The sequence below is a fragment of the Lissotriton helveticus genome, chromosome 3_1 (genome assembly GCF_964261635.1).
Source record: "Lissotriton helveticus chromosome 3_1, aLisHel1.1, whole genome shotgun sequence".
In the NCBI taxonomy this organism is placed as follows: domain Eukaryota; kingdom Metazoa; phylum Chordata; class Amphibia; order Caudata; family Salamandridae; genus Lissotriton; species Lissotriton helveticus.
In genome coordinates, this window is record NC_136061.1 from 801,095,193 (window position 1) to 801,113,581 (window position 18,389).

General features: G+C 46.7%; 1 protein-coding gene across 2 annotated transcripts in view; it reads left to right on the forward strand.

Annotated features, from left to right (window-relative positions):
• Nucleotides 1–18,389, forward strand: part of LOC144822968 (uncharacterized) — a 567,214-nt gene that overhangs the window by 101,468 nt on the left and 447,357 nt on the right. For both annotated transcript variants that reach the window (XM_078681053.1, XM_078681055.1), the window contains exon 2: nucleotides 2,298–2,645. In XM_078681053.1, coding sequence (XP_078537179.1) covers nucleotides 2,298–2,645 — 348 coding nt within the window. The remainder of the gene's footprint in view (nucleotides 1–2,297; nucleotides 2,646–18,389) is intronic.

The following is an 18,389-nucleotide window of genomic DNA, read 5'->3' on the forward strand; positions in this document are numbered from 1 at the left end:
TAAATTAAAAATTGAAATATGAAAGAATCTGATTGGATGAGGGGACTTTTTCCCTTGGTCTAAGGCTGTGTGCTGCTGGTTTGATGAAATGAGGCTTGAACTGAGGACCAGTGCCCAGGGCCGGACTGGCCATACCTTGCATCGGACGTTCCCCAGGAGGCTGGAAGGATGGGGGCCAGTTTTGCAGCGGTGGAGGCCGGCTTTGTTACTGGGTGTCGGTTTTACAGCAGTGCTGCAATATTGGCCCACAGTAACAAAAGCAGCCATGTATGACACTTGCATCCATACGTCCCCCGGGGGACTGGCCTGACAAAATTGCCAGGGCTGCTTTAGGCCTCCAGTCTGGTCCTGCCAGTGCCTGACAAGAGAGCCATGTGTATCTGGGCTGGGTTGGATAGGAATGCCACAGGACCTAGCTGTAGACCTGGTACTTGTGTCCAAAGACTGCTGTGCATTGGCAACGACTATGGGCAACTGAGTTAGGTGGGATTTAGTGTCGGCATAGGGCCTGGCAGTAGGCTACGTCCAGGATTTAGCCTCTGTGTGGAGATAATCCACTGTGGCTCTTCTTCAGACACCAGCAACTACCTCATTTTTATTCTCATTTGCCCCTAAAATGATGGGTCTACACAACTGAACATGTACAGTGGTGTGTGGGTGCAGGGGCAGGGCTTATCGCCATTCTGCCAAGACCTTAAATTGTTTGTAATCTCATCAGTGATGTCATATGTGATGTCATTTAAGATGTCATCAAGACTTACATAAAAACTTGTGAAAGGGGCAGTAATAAAGCACAGGATGTAAAGGCTTAAAAACTCAAGGTGGTTGTCAATGCAAAGCAGAGGTGGGGACACAAAAGATCAACATTTCTTTGAAAACAGATCGCTTGGGAATGGGAATTGGGTTGGGGCATACTTAATTACACGGGTGTGGTTGTAGGGACTGGAATGGGGGACAGGAGAAGTGGAGGAGGAGAAGCATACATCTGTGGGGAGGGGGATGTATGACATTACAACGCATGCTTTTACCACGCATGCCTTTACAACGCGGTTTTTACAGCGCAAGCCTTTACAACGCATAGTGCTTTGGGGCGCTGGATAGTGAATTGTTTAATTTACTATTCCAACTCCAGTCCCCGTGGATAGTAGGGAAGGTGTTGGATAGTAAATTAAACCTATTCCCTATTCTAGAGCGCCCCCCAGCGCAATGCGTTGTAATGGTTTGCGTTGTAAAAGTTGCATCGTAAAGGCACTGCGTGGTAAAAGTTGCGTTGTAAACTCTGTTTCCCGTGGGGAGGGTGATTAATACAAGGGCCATGGGACAAAATCTTGCAGAAGAAAATAATCTGCTCTGTCATGGTGTTCATCAGATGGGAAGAAAAAAAGAAGGTCATTAGAGAGGCTATCCAAAAGTGACTGGCTGTTGTAGTCACATGACAACCAGTGATTAGCTTAAGTGGGGATATGGCTATCATAGGAGGTAGGTAATCCTAACAAGGATGGTGACAAAAATGAGTTATAGAACAAAAGGAAGCACTGGCGTTGGGTGGCGACAGAAGCCCTCAATGGGTCAGTAATGAAGTTCAGAGGACTTTAGTGCAAAAATACCCACGATGGGGCAAAATGAAAAGATTGAGAAAGAGCTTATCAAATAAAGATGAAGGAAAAATAAAGCACATTGACTTCTGAGGCACAAAATCTGTCAGGTGAAAAAGAAAATTGAAGATATAACAAGCCTGGATCAAAACCTTAGAAAGGGCGCTTGGAGAAACTGAGAGTGGGTACAAATTTAAAGCACCGGAGACTCAAAGCACAAAAACACAGAGGCAAGTGCAAGAAAGAAACATGTTAGTTTTATGTCAAGAACTCAAAGTAGGACAGAAACACAGGACATGAAGGTGAGGGGGCCTAAAAACACGAGGTGAGATAAAAGCAATGCACATGGTGGATGTGGCACAAAACATTTGAGAGAAGGTCGAAAGCATAAGGGGTAGGTGGCACCAAAATTCAAGACTTGGGAAAAATTAAGCAAAATATTGGCAAAATTAAGCATAGGGTGGTAGGGGAACATTCACTCAAGGTGGGGACAGAACAAAGCTTGGGGCTTGGTGATCTTGTGCATCATGAGTGACTAGCCAGTAACTTTAGGAGGATTGTTGGCAAGCAGAGTAAATGTGGTAGATACTTGTTAATCTTCATTTTTATTTCTTGAAATAATAATATTGTGAATATTTCTTGAAATTTGTGTTCACTTTAAAACAATATCTGATTCTAATAAATGTTATTCTTTTATTTAAGAATCCCAGGATTTGAAGATATTGGATGCAGAACCAATTAAAGTATTGGTGAATGAAAATGTTATCATACCTTGTAAATTCGGCTCTCTGGTCAGGGATTTGAAAATAATAGGAATTATCTGGTACTACAAACTAGAGGATGTAGAAAAAGTAATATACCAATTTGATGGAGAAAGGGGAGTACAAACGCCAACAAGACCTGGATCAACAATATCAATAGAGGAAATCAGAAAAGGGAATGCAGCGCTTCAACTTCCACGTATACAGTTTAATGAAGAAGGAAAATATAAGTGTGTGGTCTTTGTTACACCATCTAAAGCTGAAGGGACATTTGTATTGGAAGTATCTGGTAAGCCACATGTTTATGATATAAATGGGCTTATTAAATTTAAAGAAGTTCAGATGTTCCATTCAAAATGCATCACAAATTTTAAAAATCTGTTTTTACTGAGTGCACATTTGAGTTTAATATACCAGACCTAACTTATCTACGCTGCTCACGTCTCACTTTGAGTTGCAATTTTAAGTTTAAAGCAATGATTATGTTGTAATGACAATATTTAAAAATGCATTTTCATCTCTGTGCTTGTTAGCTCAGATATGCACCACATGTTGAGATCATAAGTAACAACACCAAGGGGTCGATTACGACTTTTCGGGGGAGCGGCGGTGCAAACTGACATCCCACTCCTCCACCAAAGTTCGCCCTGCGCACCAGATTATGACTTTCAAGTATTGTGGCAGGTGGGCGGTGTGGCGGTCCTATGGCAGTGCCTCCTTTAAAGGCGTAGTTGTCATTACAAAATGCACTGCAATGGGACCGCACTACAAGGTTCCTGCAGAGCATGGACTCGAAAGTCCATGCCGTGCAGGAACCTATGTGCACGCACACAGGGATGCACATGGTATGCCTCCCTGTGTGCATGCACTTGCATTTGAGGCACAGGGGGGCTGTGGCCCATCTTTGTTTTCTCTCCGCCATGGTTTTCATGGCGGTGGAACCACCATGAAAACCATTACGAGGAAACTCGTAATATGTTTGGCGGGACTGTGGCAGTCCTGCCAAGCATTTCGCGGCCTCTGAATGACGGTTCCCTGCTGGAGACTGTGGTCCCAGGACAGTTAGACTCCCCTAAGTCGTAATCGGGCAGTCAGACCGCTGGTGCAGCGGTGGCTGAATCTGTCACTGCCAAACCCCCATGAGTCTGGTGGCCCTCGTACCGCCAGACTCATAATAGTGGCTCAAGTCAGTAAAGTAACATGGCTCACTTGTAATGGTTCTCAAAACGAGAACAACCAGCTTTTTCTAAGCAGGTCCAATACACATACTCCCTAACTGAAGTTATTTCTAACAAAGATGGTGTGCAATTCTTAAGACAAAGTTAGAGTGTTCAGGTCTGTGGAGGAAGTGCCCTCACACACCCTAAAAGGTGTCATGCTTCATCATTTGGGTCTGCTCCCCTTCGGGCCAGTGCTGCAATGCCCGACGAGCACCCATGAAGGGGCTCTTTGGCGGAGATCTTTTTGATGAAGCATTATGGTGCTTGGGGGTGTGTGTAATAAAGTACGAAGTGTAGTAAAGTGCAGAACAGTTCGTTAAAATAGGTTTAGGAAGGCCCTATTGCCTACATTTTATTCATGGGGTTTGCTAACCTAACTGAAAGCAATGTAGGCCCTATCTGCATGAAATGGTCCTATGATGTGTGTGTTGTGAGCAAAGGTCGATATGTTTTTTGCCATTGTTGGTCCTAAGGGGCTCTCTGCAATTCATCAGGTCTGGTTAATTAGGAAAATACCAGAACACTTACACTACTGGAGGGCTGGTGCCTTAGGTTAGAAGAAATTCTGTAGTAACCAGAGTTGCGAGTTAATACAAGATACATTTTACCTCATATTAGGTGACCCCACATTAGTAGGTCTGAGCTGCCGGGAGCATTTAGCAGAGCACGTCGTTCACTCATGACAGAGAGGCAGCGTGGCACCAGCCCTGCTCCTACCCCTGTTCTGTTTCCCGTCAAAGAGACACTTTGCAGGTGTCCATATGGCATTGCAGTACCAGCCCGACGAGGAGCAGGCCCAAATGATAAAGCATGACACCTTTTGGGTTGGATGAAGACACTTCCTTCAAAAGGAGGGTATTCCACAGACCTGAACACTCTCACTTCATCTTAAGAACTGCACACCTTATTCATAATAGCACAATACTGCTTTACATTGGGGGTTCAGATTGAGTTTGTTATTTGATTCATGTGATAATCTATGGCTCTGACTAACTAAATGACTCCTCTACAGTTGCTGCAGTCACCCGCCTCTTCCACAGGTGTGCTGCCATTGCCATTGTACGGTTGCAGCCCCTTAATGCATCCAGGTACGAGTCACTCCTCAAGAAGATAAACAACTGACAGTCCAGGGCTTGCAAGTTCCAGCAATCTTAATACAAGATGTGACGGGCTCCGGTGTTAGCCTTTGTCAGACATATTGATGGCCAATTCCCCCACAGTGCAAACAGTGACTCTGTAGTGAACATTAAAAGAGCACTATGTACCCACATTATGCTAGTATGTCAACAGTAGTGATGAACTATTCCAAGATGTTGGAACTAAGTAAAATACAGCGTTAGTCTGAAATAGCTCATAATCATAATTAAATCGTCAATCCAAATCTACTTGTAATAAGAAATGAAAAAGAAAATGATCAATATGCCAATATAGAATCACATATGTCAAAGACGTATTGCTAGGGATCCGCTGAATATTTCATAGTGCGAACATTCACACATCATCATAGTACCTCGATGGCCATGCCAATCACAAATATGTGTGCAATTATACATGTTTATCCACTTTCAAAGTCAGTCATCATTTCTTGAAATATGTTCCTGCAAAATATCCTTTTCCTGCATGGGTAAGTACAAATACCAGCAATTTAAATCCAGTTGAGTAATACCAGATTTCCTCCTCAATATGTTGTTAATTGATTTTTCTTATTCAAGAATCAAATATATTTTCCAATCCATATGGGTACGTTCCAAATTGCGAACCGTGCTCTAATGTGCAAAATACAAAAATTAAAACCATCATAGAGTGAGCTGCAATTGTAAATGTACAATTCCAAAGTGGCAATAACAGTATTCCAAAATGCCAAGTTTTTTCCACCTCACTCCAATCAATATATATAAATCATATATATGTATCCAATCTCTACCTATTTATCACATACTGATTTACATATTTACATCACACACTCAAGTGGGTGATGTGATATAATAATTCCTAATTTAAGATTATACCTGGTGAAATATATGGAAATCAAATCATCTGTTTCATTAAAAAACAATGGCTATGGGGAAGGGGAGAGAGAGGAGAAACCCTTCTGTGTCAACACACACGTAACCTTCAGCTCAACATTGACCAGGATTCTCCCAGAGAGAAGTCTCAAGTTTACAGAAATACATCTAACTCTTCATCGGTATTATTTCCCTAATGCTGTTTTGTGTTGAGATCAAGAATGTATTTGCTTTTGTGCATTTGGTAATAGAAAGCAGTCAAATTAGTGCTGGTTCTGCAAGCTTTGCAATTTCTGCATTTAAAAAATCACACTTGGAGACTAAACCAACCCATATCAGATGGTCCTTTAAAATAACTTGAGTCCAAGATATCCTTCAATGATTTAGATTTTCGGGAAACTATAATTATATGATGGCGTGTGGACCCACAGTGGCTTCCTATTATCATCTCTTCCTGAATTAAATGCCAGTGCCTGTATAATATCCTATTAACAATACTGCTGGCCCTATTGTAAGTACATATCATTCTAATACTATCCTTGATTCTCTGTTAGTTGTTCAACAGACATTCGCTCCTTGAAATAGAGGCCACCTTTTCCTTAGCTGTCTTCAAGACCTTTTAGGGGTAACCTCGTACTTTAAAACCCTTGGAGAAATGTGCAATAATGGATTTTTGTCCTCTATGTTACAGTTTTCTTTCTAAGGGGATGCTCCAATTCAGTTACTGGGATGATGGCTTTTGGCATGGGGAATACTGTTCCCCGCTGTCTCCTTTTGGAACAGTTTGATGACTAATGTCCATCACCCACTTTGACTTTAAAATCAGTAATCAGAAAGTAAAGTTCCTAGATGTTAGAGGTAAACTTTAAATTAAAATTATTATTTTGTCATATTTTCACAAAATTCCATACCTCTTCTATGCTTCCAACACAGATAATAAAAAGGTAATCTATGTAATTGACCCAAAGTAGAGTTTGTTCCATCCATTGTTCAAGATCACTATTGACCACTTGCTCCACCGACCAGACCATAAAGTTATTAGCAAATCCGGCAGTGAAGCAGAGAATCTCAATGCCCTGCTTATGACCTAACATATTGCATCACTCATCAATAATGTCATAACATCACAGATGACATCTGAAATTACATCATCGCCAGTAGGTAGTTATACTTAGGACCTACTTTCCATAGGAAAAGCATTTTTAGTTTTCTCGATAACTTTGGCGCCGTTTGACAAATTTTCACGAACTTTTCAAAACTAGTGGGGCGCTCCGGTCAGCTTCAGTCTTGAAAGTTTCCAGGTGATTCATCAAGCAGGGGCCGAGAAAAAAGGGGGGTCCCAAAACACGTTTTCCCCATGTTATTTTCCATGGGAAATTTTAGACAAAGCTACAGCCCGAACTGCTGAACGGAATTACACCAAATTTGGCAAAAAGGTAGCCCTTGGTTCAGATTGAGTCCTTTTTGTTAAATGGTGTAGTTCCTGAGAAATTAGAAAAATAAAAAGTTTTGATATCTGGGGCAGTGGTGGGTTGCAAACCCTCCCAAGCATGAGCTTCACTGTGATTGGCTGCCAACACGCCAAACAATGAAGTGTTGACAGCCATCTTGTGGCTCGGTAGAGCCGAAGCACAAGAAAACAGTGAAACACAGTGAAAAACAAGAAAAGGGGGCAGAGTAGAAACACCCTGGCCTCCTAGGCCTGCTCAGGGGGTCCCACAAGGACCACCAGGGCCAACACAAGCATTTAATTAAAAAAAGAAATCAGCCGAATTCGCGCTGGGGTGGCGAATCAGGCCGAGATAATTTAAAAAAATGAAGCGCGGGCTCCCACGCTTCGTTGTTTTTAAGCCCCCGGGTGGGCCATGTCCTGGGGGCACTGAAAAAAATGTGTGAGGGGGTCCCAATCCCCCCCCCACGCTGCCCCGGGGAGGTAAAAAAAAATTTGTGGGGAGGGTACAAGCCCCCCCACATGCCCCGTGGACCACCATCTCCCCTGGGCACTGGATATTTAAATTTGGGGGTCCGTTACAGACACCCAGGGGAGCACCCCCTCCCCAGGGCTTTCTAAATGAAGGGAGGGGGGCCGAGCAGCCACCCTCCTGGAGCCCTTGATGGCCCTGGGGACCGTCATCTCCCAGGGCCGGCCCCTGCATTGTCCCTGGTTGCCCACCCCCGGGACAATGCTGTTTGCTATGGCAGGGTGGGAGCCATGCGGCTCCTGCCCTGTCATAGCAAACACTGGTTTCGATTTTGTAAGCTAGATCAGGTTTCCTCCTCTCGCTTACAAAATCCAAACCAGATTGCTTTTCCACAAGGGGAGCTGCATGTTAGCAGCTAACCTTGTGGCGAAGCAATGCCGGGTCCCGCAGGAGGCGTGGAGCCAGCAGGACCGTGGGGCCATTAAGGCTCCCCCCACGGTCCCAAACCGAGCCACCAGGCCCCGGGGGATGGGATCCCAGGGGTAATAGAGGCCTCAGGAGGGGGGCCACGCAGCCCTCTACTTAACAAATAGTAAAGGAAAAAAAATATGTGGCCATGGGGTCCCCGGGGCAGAAATTGACTTCGGAATGGGGGGAATTGGCTCCCTTCCCGTTTATTTTTTAATTTTTTTAACGATAGGGGTCGGGCCCTGGGGGATGGGGTCCCTAAAAGTGGGAAAAGAAGGGAGGCCCCTCAGACTTGCGTTGCAGAATGGTGTAAAAAGTGTGTGGCCTCGGACCACCTCTCTGCAACGCCGCTCTGTGGCACTTACTGGAAGTACCTGGTGGGCTTGTTAGCCCTCAGGGACCCTCAGGATTCAAGGGGAATTAATCCCCCAATTTAAAACCCGCCAGGGGGCGCGTTGCACAGTGGTGTAGGGGGGGGCGGGGCCCGATGTGACATGTGTATACTTATCCAATCACTCCGCCAAAACCCTAGCACTTATGAATTCACCATGCACTCTCCTTGCAGTATTCTAATCATCCAATCAGTACCCATGCACTCATACAATGACCCATGCACTAACTCATGCACTGCTACAATACCCTGAACACTACCCATGCAGTCCAGCCCTTGCCTTGTCACTACCCACGCACTCCTCCAATCACCCAGTGAGCACCATGTACTTATCCAATCACTCAGCCAAAACCCAAGCAGTTATAAATTCACCATGCACTCTCCTTGCAGTACTCTAATCATCCAATCAGTACTTATTTACTCATGCAATGACCCAGGCACTAAGACATGCATTGTTACTATCCCTGAGCACTACCCATGCAGTCCAACCATTGCCCTGTCAGTACCCATGCACTCTTTCAATCACCCAGCCAGCACCATGTACTTATCCAATCACTCCGAAACAAAAGGGGATGATGGACGGAGCGTTTGAGCAAATCAAACACTCACCCCCAGTCAACTGATCTGGGTTTAATCCACCACCATTCTTTAGCCCACTCAGCCACCCCATTTCAGACATGGCTATATGCAAATCAGTCTGACCCTGTGCCTCATGGGAACAGTACAGCCCGAACTGCCAAGCCATGTCTTCCATGGACCGGAAACAAGCATCCTGGGACCGGTTTCGGATTCATAATCCTCATCAGCCAGGCTCTTTTGAATCCAGTGGCCAAGTGAGCAAGGGACTCACGTCTGAGCATACCCTGCCACACTTAGGGCGAACAAAGCAAAACAAAAGGGGATGATCGACGGAGCGTTTGAGCAAATCAAACACTCACCCCCAGTCAACTGATCTGGGTTTCATCCACCACCATTCTTTAGCCCACTCAGCCACCCCATTTCAGACATGGCTATATGCAAATCAGTCTGACCCTGTGCCTCATGGGAACAGTACAGCCCGAACTGCCAAGCCATGTCTTCCATGGACCGGAAACAAGCATCCTGGGACCGGTTTCGGATTCATAATCCTCATCAGCCAGGCTATTTTGAATCCAGTGGCCAAGTGAGCAAGGGACTCACGTCTGAGCATACCCTGCCACACTTAGGGCGAACAAAGCAAAACAAAAGGGGATGATCGACGGAGCGTTTGAGCAAATCAAACACTCACCCCCAGTCAACTGATCTGGGTTTCATCCACCACCATTCTTTAGCCCACTCAGCCACCCCATTTCAGACATGGCTATATGCAAATCAGTCTGACCCTGTGCCTCATGGGAACAGTACAGCCCGAACTGCCAAGCCATGTCTTCCATGGACCGGAAACAAGCATCCTGGGACCGGTTTCGGATTCATAATCCTCATCAGCCAGGCTATCTTGAATCCAGTGGCCAAGTGAGCAAGGGACTCACGTCTGAGCATACCCTGCGAACAAAGCGAATCCAATCACTTCACCAAACCCCAAGCACTTAATAATTCACCATGCAAGGTCCTTGCAGTCCTCTAATCTTCCAGTCAGTACCCATGCACTCATGGAATGACCCAGGCACTAACACATGTACTGCTACAATCCCCTGAGCACTACCCATGCAGTCCAGCCATTTCCCTGTCACTGCCTATGCACTCCTCCAATCACTCATTCACCACAATGTACTTTTTCCAATCACTCAGCCAAAACCCAAGCACTTATAAAATCACCATGCTCTCTCCTTGTAGCACTCTAATCATCCAGTCACTACTCATGTACTCATGCAATGACCAAGGCACTAACACACGCACTGCTACAATCCCCTGTGGACTACCCATACAGTCCAGTCATCGCCCTGTCAGTACCCATGCACTCCTTCAGTCACCCAGCCAGCACCATGTACTTATCCAATTACTCCACCAAAACCCAAGCACTTATAAATTCATCATGCACTCTCCTTGCAGTAATGTAATCTTCCAGTCAATACCCATGTAAATGCTAACTTTGTAATGGCTGCAAGGAAACATGTTATGTTTGGTGTCAAACACTTTGGAATCATACCCCCCACCAGTCCTTGTGGCGGGGGTATGATTCCACCCTTGTAGAGGGAAAGACATGTACACACTGGTATACCTGGTACCAGTTTAAAAGAGCCCTGGCATCACAAAATGGATGCTGCAGCCACAGACACGAGTCTAGCCTCCTGCTGCGGGATGAAACTGGACAATAGGTTTCCTGTCACAGGCAGATAGGCCCAGACAGGCCATAGTGGATTGTGGCTGGGTGTGAGCACTCCAAGAGTACTCTGAAGTCTGCACTGCGGGCACATTTGGTGTCCCTGTGCATAGCCCAGTTCAAACCGGTTGCAGGGGCTACCAGCCCCATCTCTGGCGCAAAACTGGACAAAGGAAATGGATGCAGCCACCCCTCTTTCCAAACCCTCCCATAGGTGGGTCCCCAGAGTTAGTCCAACCCCTTCCTTGGGTATGAGAAAGGAACCCCTGGTTACAGGACTTTAGATTACACATGGACGAAACTCTGCTACAGATATCCTGGAACTTTGAAGATCTACACGACTAGATGACTGAAGAATCTCCCTTGGAGTAAAGGAGTTACTCCCCTGCTTGATAGGCACCCAAGACGCATCAGACCGGTCTGCATCTCCGAAGCCCCCGACGGACTCCAAAGTAATTGCAGCCCAGGAGGTGGATTTCCAGACTTCCCTGAGGCCGACCTAAGTCCCCAGCAAAGCTGAGATCCGTAGCCCTCGCGGGTACCGTGGAACCGGAACCCCTGGACACCGTGCACATTTACAAGTGCATTAGCTTCTCAACGTTCCTTGAGGCTGTATATTGGGTTACTTGTAGCCCAGGCCCGAGTGCCTTTTCCACCAAAGATTGCTGACCTACACTCCACAAGTGTTCTGTGAGCCGGCCCTTTGTGTTCTCGCTTGAGGTACCTTCGCGATCCCTGGTCCATTGACTGGTGGGATCCTGAGAAGGCAACTTTGACTTTCATTGGGTTCCCCTTGTTGCTCCAGACATGCCCTGACTCTCCACCACTTATTGAGTCCCTCGGACCTTGGTGGTCTGCACCGAAGCATTTCTTCTCTTTCTACACGAGTTGCTGTTGCCAAGGCTTGTTGGGTCCAATCTGGTCACCGATGCCGCAGCACTTGACATCCTTTGTGAGACAGCTCGAATCCCGCTCCTGGTCATCATCGACGCCTCCTGGTCCTCGTGGCTGCAGAGTCAAGCTTTACCTCTTCAACCTGAAATCACCTGACATCGGTGGGCATTCTACTATCGTGCCACTGGTCACTGGCAAGGGACCCAGATTCTGTCCCCTCTGCTTTCAGGTGCGTCTTATCTTCGATCCAGGCTTGGATCACACCAGACACTTTCCACTTCCACGGCAGCAGCAATTTGCAGCAGATTGCCATTGAAATCAACGACGATTCCTGACACCAAAAGACACCTATGTACCCGGCTTACCTGGGTGAGGTAACTTGAGTACTCCGGTGCTCCCATGGGTGTTGGCCCTAGAACCCCTTAAGTCTAAAGGGGTTTGCTCAAAGTGTCCTTAATCTTTAAATTTCCAACCGTGACTTTCCCCATTGAAGTTAACCGCGATTCGCGTCTGTGTTCTCACACTGCACGCATCCCACGTGGGTCCCTGTGTCACTACCTTGGGTGGTTCCTTGTGGCCCAGCACTTCTAGAGGCTCTAGGCCTTGTGTCTAGTCAAGTCGTGGTTCTTATACCACTTTCTTTATATATGGTTTACTATGCCCCTAGGGCTCAACGTATATTGTGCTAAATTACTGTGTAATATTAAGTGTAACATATGTGCTTTGACCTCTCATTTGGTCATTCAAAAGATTATAGACTAGTTAAACAAGCTGCTTTACATTCCCTCAAGACTTAGCCTCAAGGCTGCTCTCCATAGCTACCACTAGGATAGCTTTCAAATAAGGTTGTCTTTAACCTATCACCTCTAAGGGTTTGTTTGGACTGGTGCAAGGTGCCCACTATAACAAGTGACAGCATATGCCAGGACAACTTCTCACATTGGTGTGCAGCAGTTAGGATTCAAGCTTGCCATTGTTTTACAAAAGAATCTCAAGTGAAGGACTAACTGAAAACCACTAAAGGTACCTGAGGTACATATAATACAAGCTTAAACTATAGTAAATTCTACTGAACTTATAGTTGTGTGTCAAGGGCTTGGCACACCCTTTCTACAACACAAGAGAGTTTAAATGGCCACACCAGAGTAGGTAGGTGCATACACCACACCCCACTAGTGATGTCTTCAAGGCCAGGAACCAGTGGGACCCTGCCAGGTGTCAGTGGGTTACTGGCATCCAAGTATGACAAGCCCCCTTTCTTGGAATTGAGAGCATTATGTGCTACTAGGAGATTGGAGACAACCCAAACACCCAACACCTCATAGAGGTACTACTGTTGGATTATCTCAGAAGGGCCTCAGGGCCTGGAGGGGTAGACAGAGTGGGTGGGGCAGCAGATGAGGAAAGGCCCAGGGATGAAAATGACCAGGACCTGACTTCTGAAGCTGACCAGGAAGGTGACAATAACCTTAACCTGGAAGATGCAACTCAGCCTGGAAATGAGGAAGAAGGCCTTGAAGGCCCTCTCTCTGTTCTACCAGGGAGAGTTGGAGGTGTGCCTAGAAGGTCAATATCACCTTCTGAGGAGGTTATCCATTCTGACACATCTGTAGGGACCTCTGTTTCTTCTCACAGGAGGGAATCCTCCCAGGAGAAGAGAAAAGGGTAGATCACGTATGAGGAAGCCCAGCTGAGAATTAGAAGACAGGAGGTAGCATTAGAAAGGGAGTCCATAGAGCTTCAAAGAGCTAGAAAGAAGATGGGGCTTGATCCCCATGGTGACAGCGACATCCCTAGTGGTAGAGGGAGATATCATGACCATAGGAACTTAAGCAAGATTGTCCCTTCCTACCAGAGTGGGGAAGACATCCACTAGTGGATTACTGCACTGGAGAGGGCATGTATAGTTCAGAGGGTCCCCCAGGAGCAGTGGGCAGCAATCTTGTGGCTCTCCTTCGGAGACAAAGGTAGAGACAAGCTCCTTTCTGTTAGAGAGGAGGATGCTGGTGATTATACAGTCCTGGAGAGTGCTCTGATTGAAGGGTTTGGCCTAACCACTGAACAATACAGGCTACAGCTCAGAGATACCCAAAAGGCTCAGACTCAGGACTGGGTTCACCTTGTTGATTGTGCTAACAAGCTCTGGAGGGCTGGTTACTTGGCAGAGGATTCTACAACTTAATTATGAGGGAGCAGATCCTTAATAATGTCAAGATCAGCTGTTGCATCAGTACCTGGTGGACTCTGATATCTCCCCAAGAATTGGGAAAAAAGGCAGACAAATGGGTCAGAACCAGGGTGAAGCAGAAGGTTCAGAACCAAGGTGGTGACCAGAAAAAGCAAGATTCCAAGAACTCTGATAAGGGTGGAGAAAAGGGTAAAGACCAGAAGTCTTCTCAAGGTCCCCAAAAATCCGCATCTGGTGGGGAGTCCTAATCAACCAAAGGAAAAGGCCAAAAGAAACCATGGTGTTAAATCTGTAAACAGAAAACCCATTGGACTAGTGATTGTAATAAGTCCAAAGACTCAACTCCAGCCACCATTGCCCCTAAGGCAACTGTTCCCCCTAGTTCAGCTCCAAGTGGTGGTACTCAGAATAAGGGTGTAGTGGGGTTAACCCTGGGTTCTGAGATGTACTCTGGCCTAGTCAGAGTTCCAAATCAGGCTATACTGATCTGTGATGGAGGCATGGCTATGTCCTCCTTTGTGAGTCCCAGTAATCTGGGCAAATGCAGCCTTTGATTATTGGAAAGGAGGCTTTGGCATTCAGGGACACAGGGGCAAGTAACACAATGGTGACACAATACCTTGTGGCACCTTAGCAGATCATACTTGGTGAAATGTACCAAGCGACCAATGCTAGCAACGTCAGGACTGACCATGCCTTGGCAGTTGGTAATTTCTCCTGGGGAGGAGTAATTGGCCTCAAGAAGGTTGTGGTAAGTGCAGACCTCCCTGTTGAATGCTTGCTTGGCAATGATTTAGAGACTTCAGCTTGGGCTGAAGTAGTGGAGCTCAGGACCCATGCAGAAATGTTAGGAATAACTGCACAAGTGCTTGCTGTGACTAAGTCACAGTCCAAAATGTCAAAAACTGAACAGGCCCTGGATTCTGGAAGAATAGACCATGTGCCTTCCAAAAAAAAGGAGCGGTAGGGTTAAGGCAGAGCCTCCCCCCCCCGACTCAGAATACAGATCAGACTCTTAAGGGAGATGATCCTAATCCAGAAGACGGAACTGTCCCAGATAAGCTTGAGCCTGATCAGGTTGAGTTCTTGGGGACAGGGTCCCCTTCCAGGGCAGATCCGAGCCAGGAGCAGCTGAGCTGCCCTTCTCTTGTACTCCTCAGAGAGCAAGCTGCTGCTGAGGCTGCTGGGAAGGCTAGTGGTACCCATAGGATCTATTGGGATGATGGATCCCTATACTCAGAGAGTAGAGACTCCAAGCCTGGTGCACCAGGAGGTTGGTTATACCGCTGAAGTTTAGGGTCTTCCTATTAACACTAGCCCATGATATTCCCTTAGCAGGTCACCTGGGCCAAAGCAAGACTTGGGACAGGATTGTCCCTCCCTTTCATTGGCCGCACATGTCTGAAGACACCAAGGAGTTTTGTCGCTCCTGTGTCACCTGTAAAGCCAGTGGTAAGGCAGGTGGTGCAACAAAGCACTCCCTGATACCACTACCTGTGGTGGGGGTTACCTTTGAAAGCATAAGGCATTGATATAGCTAGCTCCATGGATCCGCAGACTGTCTCTGGGCACAGATTTATTCTGTTGGTGGTGGACCATGTCACTAGGTACCCTGATGCCATTCCCAAAATAAGATTTACAGGTAACCTGACCATGTCAGGGACTATCAGGACAGAAGTCCAGAAGATGTTGGATTTGGGAGTTATGGAACCCTCAGATAGCCCTTGAGCTAGTCCAGTGGTCTTGGTGCCTAAACCTCACACCAGGGTGGTAAGAGAGAGATGAGGTTTTGTGTAGACTACATGGGCTTCAATGCAGTCACTAAAACTTGTGCCCATCCAATACCCAGAGCAGATAAGCTTATAGACACTTTGGCCTCAGCCATGTTTCTGTGGACATTTTATCTGACAGCTGGCTACGGGCAGATCATACTAGCTGATGATGCAAAGCCTAAGACAGCATTTTCTATCCCTAGTGGGCACTACCAATTTGTGGGGATGCCCTTTGGTTTGAAGAATGCACCTGCAACTTTTCAGGTTGGTGAATCAAGTCCTAAAAGGCCTGGAATACTATAGTGCAGCATATCTAGAAGATATTGCTGTCTTTAGCTCGACCCGGGAGGATCACCTGGTCCACCTGAGAAATGTTTTGGAGGCCGTGCAGAAAGCAAGTCTAACTATCAAGGCTACTAAGTGCCAGATAGGGCAGAGTCAGGTTGTGTACCTGGGCCACCTTGTAGGTGGAGGACAGGTTCAACCACTGCAGAGCAAAATCCAGACCATCATGGACTGGGTTGCTCCAACAACCCAGACTCAGGTCAGAGCTTTCTTGGGCCTGATTGGGTACTACAGAAGATTTGTCAAGGGGTATGGATCCATTGTGACACCCCTGAATGACTTAACTTCCAAGAGAATGCCTAAGACAGTTCAGTGGACAGTCAGCTGTCAAAAGACATTTGATGACCTGAAGCAGGCCTTGTGCACTGCTCCCATTATGCAAAGTCCTAACTACTCCAAAGAATTTATTGTCCAGACAGATGCATCTGATTTGGGGGTAGGGGCTGTGTTATCACAATTGAATGATGAAGGTCAGGACCAGTCAGTAGCTTTTATTAACAGAAGGCTGACTCCCAGAGAGAAACGCTGGTCAGCTATTGAGAGGGAGGCCTTTGCTGTGGTTTGGGCTCTGAAGAAGCTGAGGACATACTTGTTTGACACTTTACTGTTCAGACTGACCAAAAGCCCCTCTTATGGCTCTAAAACAGATGTAAATGTAAATGTTTTTGTACTTGTATAGCGCACATCTACCCGCAGTGGGTTTCCCGGCGCTTGTACGAATACCGCAAGGGAACCCTTCCTGGCTTTCCCTGTGAAGTGTCCACTCCTGGGCACCCCCATGGTGCAGACCAGGCATCCCTCGCATTGTGGGGGCCGTTGTGGAGACTAAGCAAGCTATTGCCCAGAGTTGCAGCGTGGGACCCATGATCAGAATAGGCACCGAGGCGAGAATATCCGGTCAGGGGAATTAATGAGCCCGAGACCCGCCGAGGCGGGAATCGAACCCTGGTCCCTGGTCAGAGCTCTGCATCGAGGTCTGCCTGCTCTAACCATTGAGCCACACTCAAGGGTGAAAACCTCAAACTTTTGAGGTGGTCCATTTCCCTACAGGGAATGGACTATATAGTGGAACATAGACCTGGGAGTAACCAAGCCAAAGCAGATGGACTCTCCAGATATTTCCACTTAGAACATGAAGACTTAACTGGTCAAGGTTAGTTTAATGTCCTTGCGTTTGGGGGGGAGGAGGGGTTGTGTAGGAGAGTAGGATCTGCTCTTATGGTTACCCCCACTTTTTGCTGATGTTTCACTGTTTTTCGACTTTAGTCTGGCTGGGGCCTTGCTATCCAGGGCCCCAGCCTAGCTGCTTCCTCTCTAAATTGATTCCATGTACTTTAGGTACACTCCAGTTTGGTTACTGGCATACCCATATGGTACCTTAGGTACCAAGGGCATAGGTACAACAGTTGCCTACCAGGTGCTGCAGCATGTATTTTGCCACCCCTGGGAAGGCTTCCAAAATAACACCACGGGACTGCTACTGCAGCCTGGGTAAGGCGGTGGATGCACCCCTTAATTAGATATAGGTTACCTCCAATCACCCATCCAGAATCATGTACTTATCCAATCACTCCGCCAAAACTCAAGCACTTATAAAATCACCATGCACTCTCTTTGTAGAACTCTAATCATCCAGTCAATACTCATGTACTCATGCAATGACCCAGGCACTAACTCATGCACTGCTATAATCCCCTATGCACCACCGATGGAGTCAGCCATCGCCTTGTCAGTACCCATGCACTCCTCCTGCGAAGCCTTCCAAAATAACACCACGGGACTGCTACTGCAGCCTGAGTAAGGCGGTGCATGCAACCCTTAATTAGATATAGGTTACCTCCAATCACCCATCCAGAATCATGTACTTATCCAATCACTCCGCCAAAACTCAAGCACTTATAAAATCACCATTCACTCTAATCATCCAGTCAATACTCATGTACTCATGCAATGACCCAGGCACTAACTCATGCACTGCTATAATCCCCTATGCACCACCGATGGAGTCAGCCATCGCCTTGTCAGTACCCATGCACTCCTTCAGTGACCCAGCCAACACCATGTCTTATCCAATCACTCCACCAAAACCCAAGCATTTATAAGTACATCATGCACTCTCCTTGCAGTACTCTAATCTTCCAGTCAGTAGCCATGTACTCATGGAATGATCCAGGCACTAACACATGCACTGCTACAATCTCCTGACCACTACCCATGCAGTACAGCCATTTCCCTGTCACTGCCTATGCCCTCCTCAAATAACCCACTCACCACAATGTACTTATAAAAATAATTAATAATAATTCTGAGTTTTTAAAGCGCCTGGTTACACCTGCCGGTGTGCCCCCGCGCTAAAAATCACTCACTCTGCCAAAATCCAAGCACTTATAAGTTCACCATGCTCTCTCCTTGCAGTACTCCAATCGTCCAGTCAGTGCCCATGAACTTATGCAGTGGCCCAGGCACTAACACATGCACTGCCACAATCCCCTGAGCACTACCCATGCAGACCTCTAACCACCTACACA